This window comes from Sceloporus undulatus, chromosome 1 (genome assembly GCF_019175285.1).
Source record: "Sceloporus undulatus isolate JIND9_A2432 ecotype Alabama chromosome 1, SceUnd_v1.1, whole genome shotgun sequence".
Taxonomy (NCBI): Eukaryota; Metazoa; Chordata; class Lepidosauria; order Squamata; family Phrynosomatidae; genus Sceloporus; species Sceloporus undulatus.
The window spans coordinates 82,789,294-82,807,500 of record NC_056522.1 but is presented as its reverse complement, the minus strand read 5'-3'; the positions used below and the strand labels follow the sequence as shown (position 1 = coordinate 82,807,500).

Genomic DNA, 18,207 nt, shown 5'->3' with positions numbered 1-18,207 from the left:
GTCCTTAGGACCAGGGACATTTTTAATGGCACTCAATATGATATGAGGAGTTGTAATTAAAAATTGACCAGAGATATTCTCATATTCTAACTCCTCTCCTTCTCCCTTCCTTCCCAGTTCAGTATAATTTAAGATAAAACCAACCATGGAAGGTAATAGTTGGAAAATATTATCTCCTACTAATAGTTATAGTGTTATTTAGATAATCAATTTATTAAGGAATTTTCTTAATTGGAACTGTTTTTACACTCAGTTAACTGAAGGGAAGATCTCCTAATTGGCACAGTTGTTGGTATTTTTCAGAAACTGATTTATTGATACAAATGTTGCAGACTTCTGCTTTGTTCTGAAATCTGTTTTCAAAGTTCCCAGCCTTATTGATTTAATTGTGGATAGAATATTGGCTTTGAAAGAATATGTTTCTTTATTCTACTGATAATTATTTTAATTACTGTGTGGTTGGTTTTCACAGTTCTTTTAGAAACCCAAATATTAGGACATAAGTTCCCTAAATAAATAAATACTGAAGAGAACCTTCTCATTTCTCCCTTCTCACAGCAGCCCCTGTGTGCCTCCCAAAAGCTGTTCAGTATGGACTATACATTCAGAGAGACAATGGTCCCATACAGACAGGCCAAAATAAAGCTGCTTCGGGTCACTTTGGAGGTATGCTGTTTAAATGATGCATGCATCCTAAGAGTCCGGAAGCTGCGCCAAAGCCACACCAGTCCTTAGGACTGGAACATGGCTTTGGCGCAGCTTCTGGACTCTTAGGACGCATGCATCATTTAAATAGCATACCTCCAAAGTGACTTGAAGCAGCTTTATTTTGGCCTGTCTGTATGGGGCTATAACCTCTCTAAAAGGATCAGTGGTCAAATATTGGGAACTCTGAAGAATAAGCGTAAGATCTGGTCTAGGGAATTTGCAATAAAAATGAAACTTTAGAGACTGCCCTTCTTTGGACAGAAGTTCCCTCTATTCACACAACAGCATTTTAGATCCAAACCGTTCTCTCAATCTGTGAGATGTATCAACAGATTATAGATCAATTCAAAATGTATCTTTTTGCTGAACAAGATTATTACTGTGAAGTAAAAACAACAACAACGAATTAATGTTCTGATTGTGTATTTTAGACCACTTGTATCTGAATCTGTGAACAACTCACTTTTCCATCAACTAGCTGAACAGTTACAGCAACAAAACCTAGAACATCTTCGCCAGCAACTTCTGGAGCAGCCACCACCAAAGGTATAAAGTTATTTGAATAATGAGGTAGTTCTGGACACTACATTTAATCCGCTTTTCATGCCCTAGAATTAAATGTCCAAAGTGGAAAGCAGTTCACCCTGGTGAACAGTCTTGTGTTTAGATTTTTGGATGGAAATGTATGCTTTCAGAAGGGCAAAAACACTACTCTCACGCCTCACTTTCATTTCATTGCAATCATATTGACATTGTCTAATCCTGTCTACTGCTTTGTTTTCTCTTTGTTTTGCTCAGACATTTTTTATCTTTACTGATTACTGTTGTGAGATATCATAGAGCTTTTTAGTCAGCTATATTGGCTACATTGCTGAGGACAAACTAATTGAGGAGGCAGTGCCTTTACTCTGAATAGAGAAATACTTCTACCTCTTTTTAAATCAGTTGCTTAAGAATCACTAAAGGAGAGGACACTGCAAAGTGTTCACAAAATCCCTCATCTAAATGGAAAAATGAAAATTTTATTTTGTAGATGAAAAAGTAGTGCAAATAAAAACTTGGTTTGCATAAACAGATGTTCCAGAATTTGCATATCTTTGTGGCATCAGGAGCATAATCTTTTTTTTAAGGGATTTTCCCTTCAGAGGTGCCTGATTTTGTTTTGGAGCAAAGCAACCCTGCTTTATAGCTGTGTATTGCTACAAAATCTTTCACATTTTGTGAGAATATTTGAATGGCAGGATAGGAAAACATTTAAAAAAAATGTAAAGAGATTCTAGTAGAAGGAGAATTATTATTATTATTATTATTATTTTCTCCTTCCTTCATTTCTTATATCCCGCCTTATCCAATATAGGGGCTCAAGGCAGCTCATGTAGTAGCATGTAGATAATGTCTAGGTGGCTAGTTACCAAAATTATGTATAAGATCAGTAAATGTAACCAAACAAAAAACAGCACTGCAAACTTTGAAATGAAAGAACTGAAAATCAGATAAAATGAATAGGATAGTTGCGTGAATAAGCAGATCTAGATACACATATCTGTATTCTGCAGTAATGCCATAACTGAAAAAATAAAATAATAAAAATAAAAATAAAATATTTATTTATATTCCGCCTTTCTGCAGATCAAGGCGGCTTACAGTATAAAATGCAACAATACAATAAAACCAACAGGGAAATTACAGTTAAAATAACAAGCACAGATTAAAATAACAATGTCCAGTTAGCTCGAGATAACAAAACAATAACAGTGGGGGGGAGGGGAGGCAGCATCGAGGACAGTTAGGGGAAAGCCTGTTGGAATAAAAAGGTTTTTAACCCCTTTTTAAACTGGTCAAGGGAGGTGGCTGAGCGGAGCTCGCCGGGAAGCGAGTTCCAGAGCTGAGGGGCCGAGGTGGAAAAGGCCCTCTGCGTTGTTATAACATATTTCGCATCTGGAACTCTCAGTAATTGCTTCCCGGCAGATCTGAGTGTGCGGGGCGGATTGTATGGAGAGAGGCGGCCTTTCTTCAGGCAAAAACTGCATAGATTTACCACTAGATGTCCCCAGGCATTTCTGTTTAAGAGATTTTAAAGGTAGCTTTAAAATAATATAAAATCTAACCTTTCTCTTAAGTTTCCACATCTAGAGGAAATATAATTATTATTTAGTTTATTCAAAGAACAGAATAATTGCTAATTTCCAACATATAATCAGATTTTCTTTGTCACTACTTCTTTAAAATGCAGAAGTTTCCACTTCAAATAGATTCCAAAAAGATTCAGGCTTGATATGATCAAGAACCAATGTGTTTGTCTTCTTGGCTGTTGACAGTATGGTTAGCACTTTTCTCCAGTACCACATTTCAAATTAGTTGATTTTCTTCCTATCCTCTTTACTCACTGTCCAACTCTCACATGGTGATGGGGAATATGATGGCTTGGATGATCCTCACTTTAGTGTTCAGAGTTATGTCTTTACTGTTTAGAATTTTATCCAGTTATTTCATAACTTCCTTTTCCAATCCATGACATTCTTGCAAACAAGCTTGTAAAATGTGGGCTAGACAAGGTAACTGTTACATGGATTTGTGATTGGTTGACAGTCCGAACCCAAAGTGTGCTCAACAATGGCTCCTTTTCATCCTGGAGACCAGTGGGGTCCCACAGGGGGCTGTCCTGGGCCCAGTGCTATTCAAGATCTTTATCAATGACTTGGATGCCAGAATTGGGGACATACTTACCAAATTTGCAGATGACACCAAATTAGGAGGAGTAGCTAATACTCCAGAGGACAGGATCAAGATTCAAAATGACCTGAATAGACTAGAAATGTAAGGTACTACACTTAGGGCGGAAAAATGAAATGCACAGATATAGGATGGGGAACACCTGGCTGAATGAGACTACATGTGAAAGGGATCTAGGAGTCCAAGTAGGCCACAAGTTGAACGTGAGTCAACAGTGATATGTGGCAGCTAACAAGGCCAATGCGATTTTAGGCCGCATCAGTAAAAGTATAGTATCTAGATCAAGGGAAGTAATGTGCCACTCTGTTCTGCTTTGGTCAGGCCCCACCTGGAATATTGTGTCCAGTTCTGGGCACCACAATTTAAAAAGGATGTTGAATAACTGGAACGTGTCCAAAGGAGGGTGACTAAAATGGTGAAAGGTCTGGAAACCATGTCCTATGAGGAACGACTTAAGGAGCTGGGGATGTTTAGCCTGGAGAAGAGAAGTATAAGAGGTGATATGATAGCCCTGTTTAAATACTTGAAGGGATGTCATGTTGAAGAGGGAGCAAGCTTGTTTTCTGCTGCTCCAGAGAACAGGACCCGGAACAATGGATGCAAGCTCCAGGAAAAGAGATTCCACCTCAACATTAGGAAGAACTTCCTGACAGTAAGGGCTGTTCAACAGTGGAACACACTCCCTCGGAGTGTAGTGGAGTCTCCTTCCTTGGAGGTCTTTAAGCAGAGGCTGGACGGCCATCTGTTGGGGATGCTTTGATGGAGGGTTCCTGCATGGCGGGGGGGTTGGACTGGATGGCCCTTGTGGTCTCTTCCAATGCTATGATTCTATGATCCTAGCCTTCTTCTAATTTCTTGACTGCAGTCTCCATTCTGATTTATGTTTGATCTAAGGTATGGGAATTCTTTGACTATTTCAAATCTCTTATCTAGGATGAGTTCTTACAGATCATCTATGGTCATTAATTTTGTTTTCTTAATGTTCAACATCAAGTCTATCTTACCAGTTTCTTCCTAGACCCTCTTCAATAATTTCTCCAGATCTTTGTTGGTTTCTGCTGGTAATATTGTGTTGTCTGCATATATTAGGTTCTTACTGTTCCTTCCTCTGATTTTCAGTCTTCTTGCCCCTGCGTCTGCCTGCTTTGCGTACAGTATTTTCTGCCTAGAGGTTGAATAAATAAGGTGATAGTATACAGCCTTCCCTGACCCTTTTTCCAATTGAGAACCATTCTGCTTCTCTTATTCCCTTCTGATGGCAGTCTCTTGTCTTGAGCACAGGTCTTGAGCGCATCAGGACAATAAAACGTAGGGGTACAGTCAGACCTCTGTATCTGCAGGGGATCCATTCTGCCCCCCCCCCCCGATACTAAAATCTGCACAGGCTCAAGTCCCATTAAAATTAATGGCAGCATTGTGCATGTTAATGTTAAATATTTAAATGTTAAATATTTGAAGTGGTGTCACATTGAGGAGGGAACAAGCTTGTTTTCTGCTGCTCCAGAGAACAGGACCTGGAACAATGGATCCAAACTGCAGGAAAAGAGATTCCACCTCAACATTAGGAGGAACTTCCTGACTGTAAGGGCTGTTCAACAGTGGAACAAACTCCCTCGGAGTGTAGTGGAGTCTCCTTCTTTGGAGGTCTTTAAGCAGAGGCTGGATGGCCATCTGTCAGGGATGCTTTGATTTGGATTTCCTGCATGGCAGGGGATTGGACTGGATGGCCCTTGTGGTCTCTTCCAACTCTACGATTCTATGATTCTATGTGCACCCACTAGCATAGCCGCATGCATGCACCTCCTTTAAGCAAAATGGGGGCTTGCCATGTATGGCAAGTCCGCCGATAAGGAGGGTAGACTGTACTCCCATTTCTTTGAGGGCATTCCAGAATATTTCATGGTCTATGCAGTCAAAAGTTGTACTGTGATCAGTGAAGCACATACAGATGATCCCTAGAGCCTCTTCCATTTCTAAAACCTGCTTGCACCTCTGGGATTTCTCATTCCATGTATGGTAGGAGTCCTTTCAGCAGAAGTTTGACTTTGATTGCTTGGGGAAATATTGCAGCAGTCCTGTACTTACTGCTATCTTTTGTGTGTGTGGGTGTTTTTTTATGAAAAGGAATGTATATTGCTCTTCCAGTCTGTGGGGCACTGCTTTGTTTTCCATATTTGTTGGCAGATTTTAGTTAGAATTGATCTTGATTCTGTGGATTATAGCAGTTCTATTGGTATGTTATGCACTCCTAGTAATTTATTATTCCAAGTTGTTTTGAATGCAATTTTCACTTTGCTTTCCAGAATTTGAGGTTCATCTTCAGTTGTTTCTTCTTCCCATGTGTCATTTATCCTTTCACATTTTAATATAGCTCTTCTGTATATTGTTTCCATAGTTCTTAAATTTCTTCTTGGTTGTGTATTATGTTCCCCTTCTGATTGTAGAATATCCCCAACCTTTGATTTTGCCTAGATTTCCCAGGTCTTTTGGAATAGATCTCTTGTTCTTCCTTGTTGGTTTTCAGCTTTTATTTCTCTGTATTGATTATTGTACAGATTTTCCTCTTCCTTGTGCGTCAGTTGTTGGATGGTAGCATTTATGGCTTTAATCTTGTTCCTGTTGACCTATGCTTTTTCTTTTCGTCTTTTTGACTGCTTGAAATGTTCCACCTATCATCCATTGTTTCTTCTCCTCCTTTTTGGTCACAGTTATCTTGGCTGGATAGGAATATAGACTGAATTAAAATTTGGGGGGGACCTAGAGATATTTCGCAGAGGTCCTGTGGCCCTTATCCCCATGAATATGGAGGGTCAGTTGTATATTGGTTGAAATTAGGATCTCTCAAGGTTTGTATTGTTTTGAAATACAAAATTTGAGTTTGTGAGTATTTGCCATCTTGTTGAAATAGTTTATTACAGCTAAGACACACTCAGTGTCATACTTGTCTTTTGCCAGTTCTTGAAGCACAGATGAACTGATGAAATTACTGTATTTAAAATTATGTTCATATTATGACAATGCAAGGGGAAGATATAAATGAAATGCAACTTTAGTGTGTATTCCTAAATTGCTAAATTCAATGTTATATATAAGGGATGTGCCTATTTTTCAAGAGTTTGATGAAGAGGACATGATTTCCTAATAAAGTGATATATCTGCCATTTGGAACAGTTTACAGTTTATTATACAGTGGCTGTCTGAATGCATGGAAAGGTTTAAGAAAAGTAAAGTCCACATCACAGTTTTCTAAGTAGTGTTGCAGTAGGCCAGTTTAGACTGCAACTAGTATGTAAAAATAATATTGCTAACAAAATATTCCTGATAAAAAAAATTATGTCAATTATGCTTTGTTGTTGTTAGCCTTGAAGTCATTTCTGACATGGTTATCATAGTATGATCATATTACAGGGTTTTCTTGGCAGAATTTGTTCAGTGAAGGTTTGCTCAAGCCTTCCTTTGTAGCTAAGAGATTGTTACCTGCCAAAGGTAATCAGTAGGCTTCCATGGTTGAGTGGAGATTTGAACCCTGCTCTCCCAGTGTTATAGTCCAATACTCAGACCACTATACCACACTGGCTTGCAAATTATGCTACCACATACTTTTTATGTAGAGTTTTGAAATAAAAGAGATTAATATATTTTTGCTTTCCAGGCCAGCCCTGAGGAAACACAAGAAGAAAATTTTGGTTCTGAGCACTCAGCATCTCCTTCACAAGACAGCAGCCATCAGCCGTTTTTAGAAGTAGAGCCAAATCCTGATAATTCAATGGATGTCCAACAACAGGTGAAATCCACTATTTCCATTGAAAGTGGTTGGGGTGTGTGTGAATTCAGTGGTTATACTAATCTAGGTCAGCATCTGAGCCAAAGCTTTCTCCCTCAGTCACTGAGGAATAAATAATTAACATTGGTATGGACTGTCATAATGTCTTGTGATGTAGCTTGCACAGTGCAGAAGTGTTGCACTTGTATGCTCAGATTCTATGTGTACTCCTTCCTGTATCTTAAAAAATATGATATGCACATACAATCATTTTTTTTCTTTTTGCTAGATAAGAGGAAATAAGTTTTTTCTATATCTTTGTGTGAATGTTTAATTTTCTTTGTATTTAGGATATGGATATAGATGAAGGCCAAGAAGTTGTTGAACAGGAAGTTTTTGAGCAAGAAGAGAAGAAATCAGCAGTTCTTACAAGATCAAGAACTCGTTCAAGATCTCGTTCAAGGTTTTGTAATTTTCTGAATCCAGTGGACATATATTTTATTTAAAAACCAAAATGGGCTCTGAGTTCATCACAATTGGTTGAATTTCTTTCTTTGTTTGTTTCTTTTACTTTATTTTTATGTTATATTTCTCTCTATGTATGTCTGGATATTGAAAAATCAAAATGAGTTATTATTATGTGATTGTATTTTTTCTTGGTAGCTGTATTAAATTAATTGTTTTACAGGTCTCCCAGGAAAAGAAGGTCCAGGTCACGTTCTGGTTCTCGAAAGCGTAAACATAGGAAGCGTTCACGCTCTAGATCAAGGGAAAGAAAGAGGAAGTCCTCAAGGTCATATTCAGGTGAAAGACGAGCTAGAGAGAGGGAAAAAGAGCGACAGAAAAAAAGGATTACCTCCTGTACGGTCCAAAACACTAAGTGGTAAGCTTTATCTGTTTGCAGTTTCATTTATTTATTTATTTATTTAATTTTATTAGTTAAAATAACATCACATCACATTCAACATATAAAACAAACATACAAAACTAGTCTGTGAAGATTGAACCAAGAAAAAAGTAAGCTGCACATAATTTTGGGCTTTCCTTATCTTCATATTCTGGACATACACAGTTGCTATCATGTTTCCTCCTCCTCCTCCTCCTTCTTCTGCCTTCCCCTTCTCAACCCTTCTCCTTACATAATGCAACTTACTTAAGTCCTTCTCCTCCTTACTCCGTTCTACTTCACATCTTCTTTCAACCATCATCAACTGAATATCTTTCATTCTCTTCCTCCACTCTTAGCTTCTTACTATCTTACCTTTATTTTCATTCAAAACTTCTCACATACTAACTTCCTCCTCAACTCTTGACAGTTTCTTAGCCTCTGCTCTTGTGGATTTCCAGAATTAGTCTGTACTTCATTTGAGACGAGCTAAAATGTGGAATTTACTAGTACAAGGAAATAACTAGATTTAGAAGGATCAGACATTAATATGAAATAATACTAGTATTTACCAGTTGTTTGTGCCATACTTCACCTTCATCTTCCATGCCAGCATTTTGTGACTGGCTTATTTCTCTCTATACTACCATTTTTGTGAAGGGGCATTCTCATATTTTTCAAAATGGCCATGGTATAACACCCAGTGTTTCATTATCTTGGTAAAAGGAATAGAAGGAGAGGCAGTGTCATTGATTGTCTCTTCCTGCCTCAACCCACCCTCCCCCCCAGTATTTACTCAACAGGGTTGCAAAACACTCCAGAATAAGTGGAAGACGTTGGGGGCAGGGGTGGAGGGCTGCAGAAGGAAACAGAATAAAAGAGTGTAATCTCCCTTTCTCTTCTGTTAGTGAGCTGTTTTCAAGATTAAAATTCTTAGTACAGGTGGAAGAGCAGTACTGGGTTCCACTAGTGATACTTAACCTTTGATGAATTGATTAAATTATACCCCTTCCTTTCACAAGAAAATATGCTTATTATATCCTGAACCCAAATCCAGTTGATCCTGGTACAGTGGTGCCTCGGGTTACGAAATTAATTCGTAACGCGGCCGCTTTCGTAACCCGAAAAGCCTTCGTAAGCCGAATTGCCATAGGCGCTAATGGGGAAAAACCGCGATTCCGTGCGAAAAAGCTGAAAAAAGCACCAAAAGTTTTTTCGTAACCCGAAAAAACATTCGTAACCCGAAACAATAATTCCCTATGGGATTTTTTCGTATCCCGAAAATTTCGTAACCTGGGTATTTCGTATCCCGAGGTACCACTGTCATCTTGTAGGTACCATGGTAATTTGACCTATAATATCTATTTATCTTAGCTTGGGCCCGTTACAGACGGGCAAAATGTGGCATGGCAGTAGCAGTACTAGGTTTAGGGAGCGCCCTTTTTGGGAGGTCTGTATCCCACCTTGGTTTATTTTAGCTACTTAGCTTTTTTCTGGTTTTGTGTCTCTTGTTCTGCTCATTTTGCATCATACTCTCCAAGTTGTAGATAACATAAGTATATTCAGAGCATTAGCAGCCTACATTTTGGATTATGTCTTGTTCTTTCAGTTACTGGAAACAAGCTGGTATCGAGTTAAGTTTCTACAATGCTGACCTGTAAATTAAATAACTTTATTGATTTGTATGGTAGATTATATGTCTTGTGCAAGTTGACAGCCTACTGTGTTTAAGTGAACTTCCTTATATTTCATTTATGTAATTTGTCTTGACAGTCTGCAGTACCACACTTTGGGTTGGTCAAGTGGACAAGAAAGCCACACAGCAGGACTTAACCAATTTATTTGAAGAATTTGGACAAATAGAATCTATAAATGTAAGTGGAATAATCTATGTCTTTTAAAAACACCTTTTAAAAACTAATATATGTGTGTGCAAATGCCTTTAGGTTGCCTGTCAACAGCCTCATGAATTTCATAGGGATTTCTTAGGCAATGAGTACTCAAGAGTTTCACCAGTTCCTCCATCTGAAATATAGCCTACAGCACCTGGTATTCATTGGGGTTCTCCTGTCCATGTACTAACCAGAGCTGACCCTGCTTAGCTTGCAAGATCAGACAGGATCTGGTGCCTTCAGGGTATTTAGACCACTAAACTGATATATACTAATGACATAAGAGTATATGTTAAGAGATATACTCAGTTATATTTAAAATGAGTGTTGCTACTGAAAAATAATTTTCTTCAGTTCGAAGAATTAAGAGTGCAGGGCTCCTTCTAAAAGAGGGCTTGCCTGCCTCACCCTTTGTGCCTCTTGAAATGCTGCTTTGGAAAGTTAAAGACTCTTTAGAATTGTCTGGGACGAGATGTGGAGGGGCCAGAAGGAATGGGACTTGACACAAATTATGAGAGGAAGTAAGGCTCCCTGTTCAGGCAGGGAACTCTGAGTCCCTGTTAATCAGTTTCCATTTTAACATTTCGTTTTTGATTATATAGATGATCCCTCCTAGAGGTTGTGCTTATGTCTGTATGGTTCATAGACAAGATGCCTACCGTGCTCTTCAGAAACTAAGCTCCGGATCCTACAAGATCGGATCTAAAATTATTAAGGTACTCCTTCAATAGAACTCAGCTTCAATATAAGTTATTTTTTACCATAGTTCAATGTGTGCTTTTCATATATAATAAGAATAACTGAAAGAGAAGAAGTTCTGAATGCTTTCTTTCTACTCATGGTATGGTAAATAGAATGGATGTGACCATGAGGTTGTTAATTTATTTACCCGTTCTTAGAATATTTGAGAACCAAATATCCATTATTGTATTTTTCTTGCTAATAGTACTGCTATCAGTGGTAGAGAATTACTGCTATATTGGAAGGATTTCAGACAAGCACAGAATAGTTTGATTGTTACACTGATGTGGGGTGAGAATAGGTGGCTCCTGGGTCTCTTCCAGCTCTTGTGACTGTAACTTTAATAGTCCCCCACTCAAAAAAAAGATGACTCAGAAGTGGACAAAAACCTATGAGGCTCATAAATATGTTCTCTGTGATGTATGTTACTACCACTGCATTGTATTTTATTTACAGATTGCATGGGCTTTAAATAAAGGAGTAAAAACTGAATATAAACAATTTTGGGATGTGGATCTTGGAGTTTCATATATACCTTGGGAAAAAGTTAAATTGGATGATTTGGAGGGCTTTGCAGAAGGAGGCATGATTGACCAAGAAACAGTAAATAGTGGTAAGAATGGCTTTGAGTGCCTTGTAACTAAAAGTTCATTTTCATCGTTTTCATGTTTTGTTACAGAAGAATGTGGTTCAAAGGTATGGAATGTGGTCATCAGAATAATAATGACAGGTGTTCTCTTTTTAAACTAATTAGTAGGCAGTATGTTGGCAATCACGTTAAATGATGGAGTTCCCAATTTTTGAGTGTGGTTTGTAGAAGAATTCCATCTTCAGTAGTTTTTTTGCCAGACTAAGGGGCTGAGTAGATGAAGAGAAAAAAACAGGCCATTCCCAGGTTTTCTTGATTTGACTGGAACCCCCACTTCCCCAAGGTGGGCCGTACACCCACAGGTAGTCTGCACCATGCAGGGTCAAGCTATGCCACTTGATTTTTTTCTTGCTCCCTTGCACATGTGCACGATTGCACAAACACACTGCCTTTGACCACCAGTTACCTTCTTTGTTCCACCCAGCTGCCATCCAGTTGGATGCCCTATATGAAGAGCCACATAGTTCCATGAGCAATACACTGCCTGTACAGTGCATTGGTGTACCCAGAGACACATTGGCAAAGCACAATCATGGAGGGCCCCCATATGTTCCTCCTTCACCCCATGGCCCCCTGCTGGCTATTTTTGTATGTTTTCATTACACCAATCGCATTATTGGTGACCTGCCATGTTTGTCGTATTTTCACTTCATGGAGTGTGTGACAGCTCACTGATGTGATGAGTCGATGTTGCATCTGGCCACTCATGCACCTGTATGCATAAAAAACACCATATGGTGAGCATTGGCACCAGTGGTTGCAGCTCTTCAGGCCCAGAGTGCATTCTCCAGACTGCTTCCGTAAACCATCTGGGCCTTCCCTCATTCCCACACTGGCATTGTGTTCTTTATATGCCAGTGTGATAATGCACATTTTCTGCGTTAAAGTGGAGCAGATGGCTTTGTTTTGCTCCAGTTTTTTGCCCTGGAGCTTAGCTTTATCTCAGTTTCACCCAGTTTAGGCCTCATGCATCATATAAACAGCTGAGGCTCAAAACAGGGTGAAACTGTTTTTTTGGGTTTTTTTTTCTTTTGCCAGTGCAGACAACCCTTAAGACTATAGTTCTAAACTTATTCACCAAGAGATAAACGCCACAGAACAGTGCCATTTTGGATTGCCCTGTAATTCCTCCAATGCAAAATTTCTAGGCTTGCTGTAAGTAAGAAAACTAGATGATTGATCATGTTCACTAAATTATGTTTTGACATTGCAATTGATCTTATTGTATTCTCTAGATTTTTTGTAGCATTCTGAAATGGGCTTGAATAATATGTCAAATAACATTCTGTGACTTAGTTGATTGCTTCAATATACAATCAAAGATTTGTTGCAAACAGCCTTTAGCTTTATTAAATAAAAATAATCAAATGCTATAAATAAATGATAACATCACTACATCTACCAGTATTTTTTATCATTCCATACCTAAAAAGTTTTGTGACTTGGCTGTGTCTGGATAGTTGGAAATTTCTCAGCATTTCCTCACTTTTTAATCTTTACCAAGATTTATGTTTCTATGCTAGTAGTCTGAAAATGCTTGTTACAAAATACTGATAATATCTCATCATCCTGTTTCCTTAGAATGGGAAACTGCAAGAAGCTCAGAGACAGTAAAAGAACCTGTGCAAACAACACAGACTACAACTGTTGACAAGACCACTGCTGTAACAACACAAACAGAAACATACACACAGTCTGTCACTATGTTACAGGTTAGTATTGCATTCTGTTAAGTAGCTGAGATATGAAATGAGCTATAGATGCTTCTATAACAGATTGCAGAACCTCAAAAATCTTCCGTTTTAATTTTCTAATCACTATTCGAAATGACTCCATCTCTTGTATTATTGCTGACTTCTAGCACCAAAACAGCACTTTTATAGACGTCTAAGCCTGATAGTTTGGGTGTTTCTTTTTAGCAGAAAACACTCTGTAGGTGTCTGACGTCTATAATTTGGAGGGAGAAATATCTCTCATATCGCAGTTGTGGCAGGAAGAGATAGAAGAACATTACTGTGAAATCATCCATCTCAGTAACAAGAGCAGTGAAACAGTTTTCCTCATCAGGACTTTTGTGATTTAGTAAACTAACTGGGCTAACAAGTTTAGCAGTCAGGTAAAGTGGGGAGATAAAAGCTATCCCTGACATCAAGAGACACAAGATGACAGGAAGGTAAGTCCCTCACAACACAGAAAATTCCAGCCCTTGTGTTTTCCAATATTGATGATGAATCTTTTCACACTGAATTTCCACAATCACCTATGGGGTGATTGTGAAAGCTGATAGATAAGTCCACTGCAGTACAGGCTCAAGGCTGGTAATAAATTTACAAAAGCAAATGAAAAATATTCCTTCAGTTCTGCTCCCCAGGGTTCAACTTCTGGTTTGTTCTCATCAAGTTTAAGCTGGACTGAAACAGTGTGTTGTTAAATGCCATTTTGGCACGCTTGGCTTCAGGTCCTGGAGGGCTTCTGGGTCATGAGGAAAGTCAAAAGTGGAAGGGGTGTTCACTAAAAGTGATGTCCTCTATCATATAGGGTTGTAGTCTATTGCAAAACAGAAGAGCAGCACTTGATTCAACACATGGACTCATAGAGGTAAAAGATACCTCATGAAGCATCAGTCCAACCCCCTTGTTTGATTCAGGAAATCCAAAGAGAAAGTCCCCACTCCCCATAGATTTCATTATTACACTAAATCTTACCATTAAGATTTTTCCATTGCTAAGCAACAATTTAACTCCCTGTAACTTAAATCTGTCCGCCTAAATACCCTAAAGGCACCAGATCCCATCTGATCTTGGGAACTAAGTAGGGTCAGCCCTAGTTAGGACTTGGATGGGAAACTACGAACAAATACCAGGCCAAATTTCAAAGGCAGGAATTGGCAAAACCACCTCTTGAATATTCCTTGCTTAAGAAAACCCTATGAAATTAATGGGGTTGCCATAGGTTAACTGGAGACCTGAGCATACAAGCCACTTAGACCTATTAAATATATTCCTTCTCTCATGCAACATTTTATATAATTGTCATGTGCAACTTTTAAAGATTCCTAGAGAGCATAATCAAATTCATGAATAATCAAATCCACAAAAGTCAAATATGCAGGGCTGACTAGTTGTGGTGATCTCTAAGAAAGATCAGGACAGTTTTCTCACTAACACTGTGGTGATTCATTTCAAAGAGAGGTCATTTTTGTTTAAATGTCCCACTTGCTGTGTAGCAGGGAATATTGGCACTTCCTTGAGTCCATATATTGGGAGAAAGTGAGATATAAGTAAATAAAATAAAATAAAAACAATTTGTATTGACCTCTCCCAGTAGGTAACATTCAGGAATCTTTACAAAATTGACCAGAATTCAGCCTTTGCTAAAGATTGCACAAGGGCAGGAGGCAGTAAGACTAGAAATCTTCTGATCTTTCCAGAATAATTACTACTATTGATATCCCATTTCTGGTTATGTTTTTTTCACTAAAGAAGTGAGGAAAATTGAATTTACTATATATTTATGTTATGTTTTAATGACAGAAAAGTAACATATCTGTGGCATGTTACTGGAATATAGTCTATTTTTATGCCTAATTTGGACAGTTTATTTTATTGCATTTCTTTCTTAATGTTAATTATTTTGAGCTTCCCCCATCCAAAAGTTTTCTTCAGGGACAAGGAAATATTGCTTAAGAGTTTGACACATGCACACACTTAAAAAATGTGTCAGGCTGAAATTAGAGACATTTCTTTCTTCCAAATATTAGAAGATCTCAGAATCTTCATTATGACATAGTTGTTAACCTTCCATTTTAGAGATTACAGGTAAACTAACTGAAATATTAATTGTGTCACACAATTCTTATAAGCCCTTCCACATTCACATTACTTGTCAGGTAAGCATACGTAGAAGAGGATGAATGATTTCATCACCTTCTTTGTATTCATTGTTGCTGTGACAAATTAATTATCTTATGATCAACCATTTGGTGACATGCTGTAGCTAATAAGGCCTTGATTTTACATTTCTTGTTGATGATCCTGCCTGTCCTCAGATCTTTGCAAGAGGTCCTTCTTTGGATCCCATTGCCAACTGTCATGAGTGCTAGAGTTCCAAGAGATCTACTCTCAGTCTGGAATTCTGCTATTCTGCCCACTGGCTCCATATCTTCATCCTTGTGTAGGAGACCTTTTCAGTTAGGCATTTTGAGTACCTGTATAAGTTGGTTTGTTGTTGAAAAGTGTTTTTATTGATTTATTGCTGCTTTATTTATTTGTTATTATTTGTTTTTCTGTTATATTTTTAATCCGGTATTGAACTTCTTCCACCAGAAACATAGGGAATAAATTAACTGTATAAATAATAAACAATACAAGAGTTTAGAGGTTTGTTCATATAGTCCCAAAACAGACGGGCCAAAAGGAGTGGCTTCTGTTCCCTTTGTGTGTACAGATGATGCACGCCCCCGATGTGGACAGAAGCTGCTATGAGGCCACATAAGGCGGCCCAAAGCTGCCAGCAAAAGTATTGTGAAAAGCCTGCTCCTTGCCAGTAGCTCATTTAGGACCATGACAGTCCCAGGCCAATTGCAGCTGGGGCAGGCTCCAGCTGCTCCAAGCCACCAGTCTCCTTCATCCCTTAGACTAATTTAAATGCACATACAATAAGGTTTGATCAAGAGTGATGTGTGTACAATGTGTGAGTCAAATGTAAACAAAAGTAGAACACCATTGTTTACTGAAGTGGGAAGGTAGCAGGTATTGCCTGGTACTGCTGTCCACACAGTCATCAGAGAAAAATGTGGCAAGGGGAGGAATATGCCCATGACATCTAGAAAGGCTTCAGCTATTAAGTGCAAGAAGCAGTAACATTGCATATCAGTTAGATGACAGTGTCATCTTTAGCAATCTGTGCACTGAATTTTAAGACGTTATAGAATGAACATTGCTCTAGTGTTTGCAAAGTTTGGATTCTAATTTCTACTTTCATGGCCCAATACAGTGGTACCTCGGGATACGAAATACACAGGTTACGAATTTTTCGGGATACGAATAAATCCCATAGGGATTTATTGTTTCGGGTTACGAAAGTTTTTTTGGGTTACGAAAAAACTCCGGCGCTGTTTTAAATGGAGCCGCGGCAGAGCCGCGGCTTTTTTCCCCATTAGCGCCTATGGCAATTCGGCTTACGAAGGTTTTTCGGGTTACGAAATTAGCCGCGGAACGAATTAATTTCGTAACCCGAGGCACCACTGTATTAGGTCTGTCTAGTCAGAAAGATGTACCTCTATATCAGGTGTAGGCAATCTTTTTGAGCCGGGGGCCGGGTTTCTGTCCCTCAGACAACTGGGGGGCCGAAGCCAAAAAATAAATAATTAAAAAATTAAAAAAAACTAAATATATAAATAAACTAGGACAAATGTAGGACAAAATTTTCAAATGGAAGACATTTTTTTAAAAAAATGGAGGACACGTGAAAAAATTTGCTGATTTTTTAAAAAATGTTAATATAAATGCATGTTTCTGAGGCTTCTATAGACAATTGCCACCCAAAGGCCCCGGCGGCAATCGGCGGCAGGACCGGGCTGGGGCCGGTCCCAAGGCCTTGCCGGGCCGCATCCAGCCCGCGGGCCACAGGTTGCCTACCCCTGCTCTATATTAAATATGCCTTTATTTGTTTCACCTATTTCTTAGCTGTCTTTCAGGGCCATAGCCTTTCCAAATAAATTCATTTGAAATTCTAAACAAATCTGCATATGATTGCAATTTTAGTTAGAAAATGTCTGATCTAGTTAAAGCCCTCCTTCTTTAAAGTAACGAAATTATTCCTTTTTATTCCCTCTTCCAACAGATTCCAGTAGCTCCAGCAGTGCCAGCTGTTAGTTTAGTTCCACCAGCATTTCCTGTTGCAATGTCTGTACCTCCTCCTGGCTATAGTGCACTTCCTCCACCTCCTTTCTTGAGAGCAAGTTTCAATCCCTCACAGCCACCTCCTGGTAAGTTACTTTTTCTAATTTGCAATGTTACGGTTTATTATTTTGCAGCAAAATACAACAAAATATAAAATCCATCCAAAATGCACAAAATACATCATGCAGACTTTAATGTTTCACTGGCTTTTTCATCAGGAAAATCAGACTGTTTAAAATCATACAGAAGAAGAGTGATGATGTTAGAGTCACAGACCTACATTTTGTCTCAGATGTTATTTCTGTTGCATTTTGGTTGGCTAATAAAAATATCAGTGTTTTGTGGACTTTTGGATATTGTTACTGTTAATATTATTTGTTACTTATCTGTTTTAAATAATATGTTGAGGTTTTGTGTGAAATTCTAAATATTAGTTTAGGTTATAATTTTGTTCATACTGATTTGGAAGTATGGCCAGTTGGATAGTGCTTTTACTGATGATTTGTGTCATTATTCCAACCCCTTGTGTTCTCCAGAAACCTGCTCTGAAGGGTTAGGAAGCTCCACAGAATAGGTTTTTGGGACTGTGGGGTAGAGGCAAAAGAAAAAAAAAGTCTCACAACTGATGCTAGCATTATTTTGAATTTAGCCCAGCAACTTTGGGGGGCTTAAGTATCGTTGTCACAGTATCTGCACAGTGTTCAGTTAGAATTTAATATTTATTTTGCTGAAACAGTGCTGCTTGAGCGCATTTATAATTCAGTTATCACTTCAGTGCTTGCTAGTTTTTTGTCTTCATGTAATTCACTGGTCTAGAAATATACAACTTGCTTTGATGTAGACAAGTTTTTTTCATATTACCTTTACTAGATGTGCTATTCATTATTATTATTATTATTATTATTATTATTATTATTATTATTATTATTATT

The 18,207-nt window shown here is 38.3% G+C and overlaps 1 protein-coding gene across 1 annotated transcript in view; it reads left to right on the top strand.

Annotated features, from left to right (window-relative positions):
- SCAF8 (SR-related CTD associated factor 8) overlaps window positions 1-18,207 on the top strand; it is a 56,865-nt gene that overhangs the window by 32,139 nt on the left and 6,519 nt on the right. Inside the window, 10 exon segments of the mRNA XM_042473320.1 lie at window positions 1,140-1,254; window positions 7,094-7,225; window positions 7,555-7,667; window positions 7,893-8,046; window positions 8,048-8,087; window positions 9,864-9,964; window positions 10,585-10,698; window positions 11,180-11,336; window positions 12,954-13,084; window positions 17,217-17,361. Coding sequence (XP_042329254.1) covers window positions 1,140-1,254; window positions 7,094-7,225; window positions 7,555-7,667; window positions 7,893-8,046; window positions 8,048-8,087; window positions 9,864-9,964; window positions 10,585-10,698; window positions 11,180-11,336; window positions 12,954-13,084; window positions 17,217-17,361 — 1,202 coding nt within the window.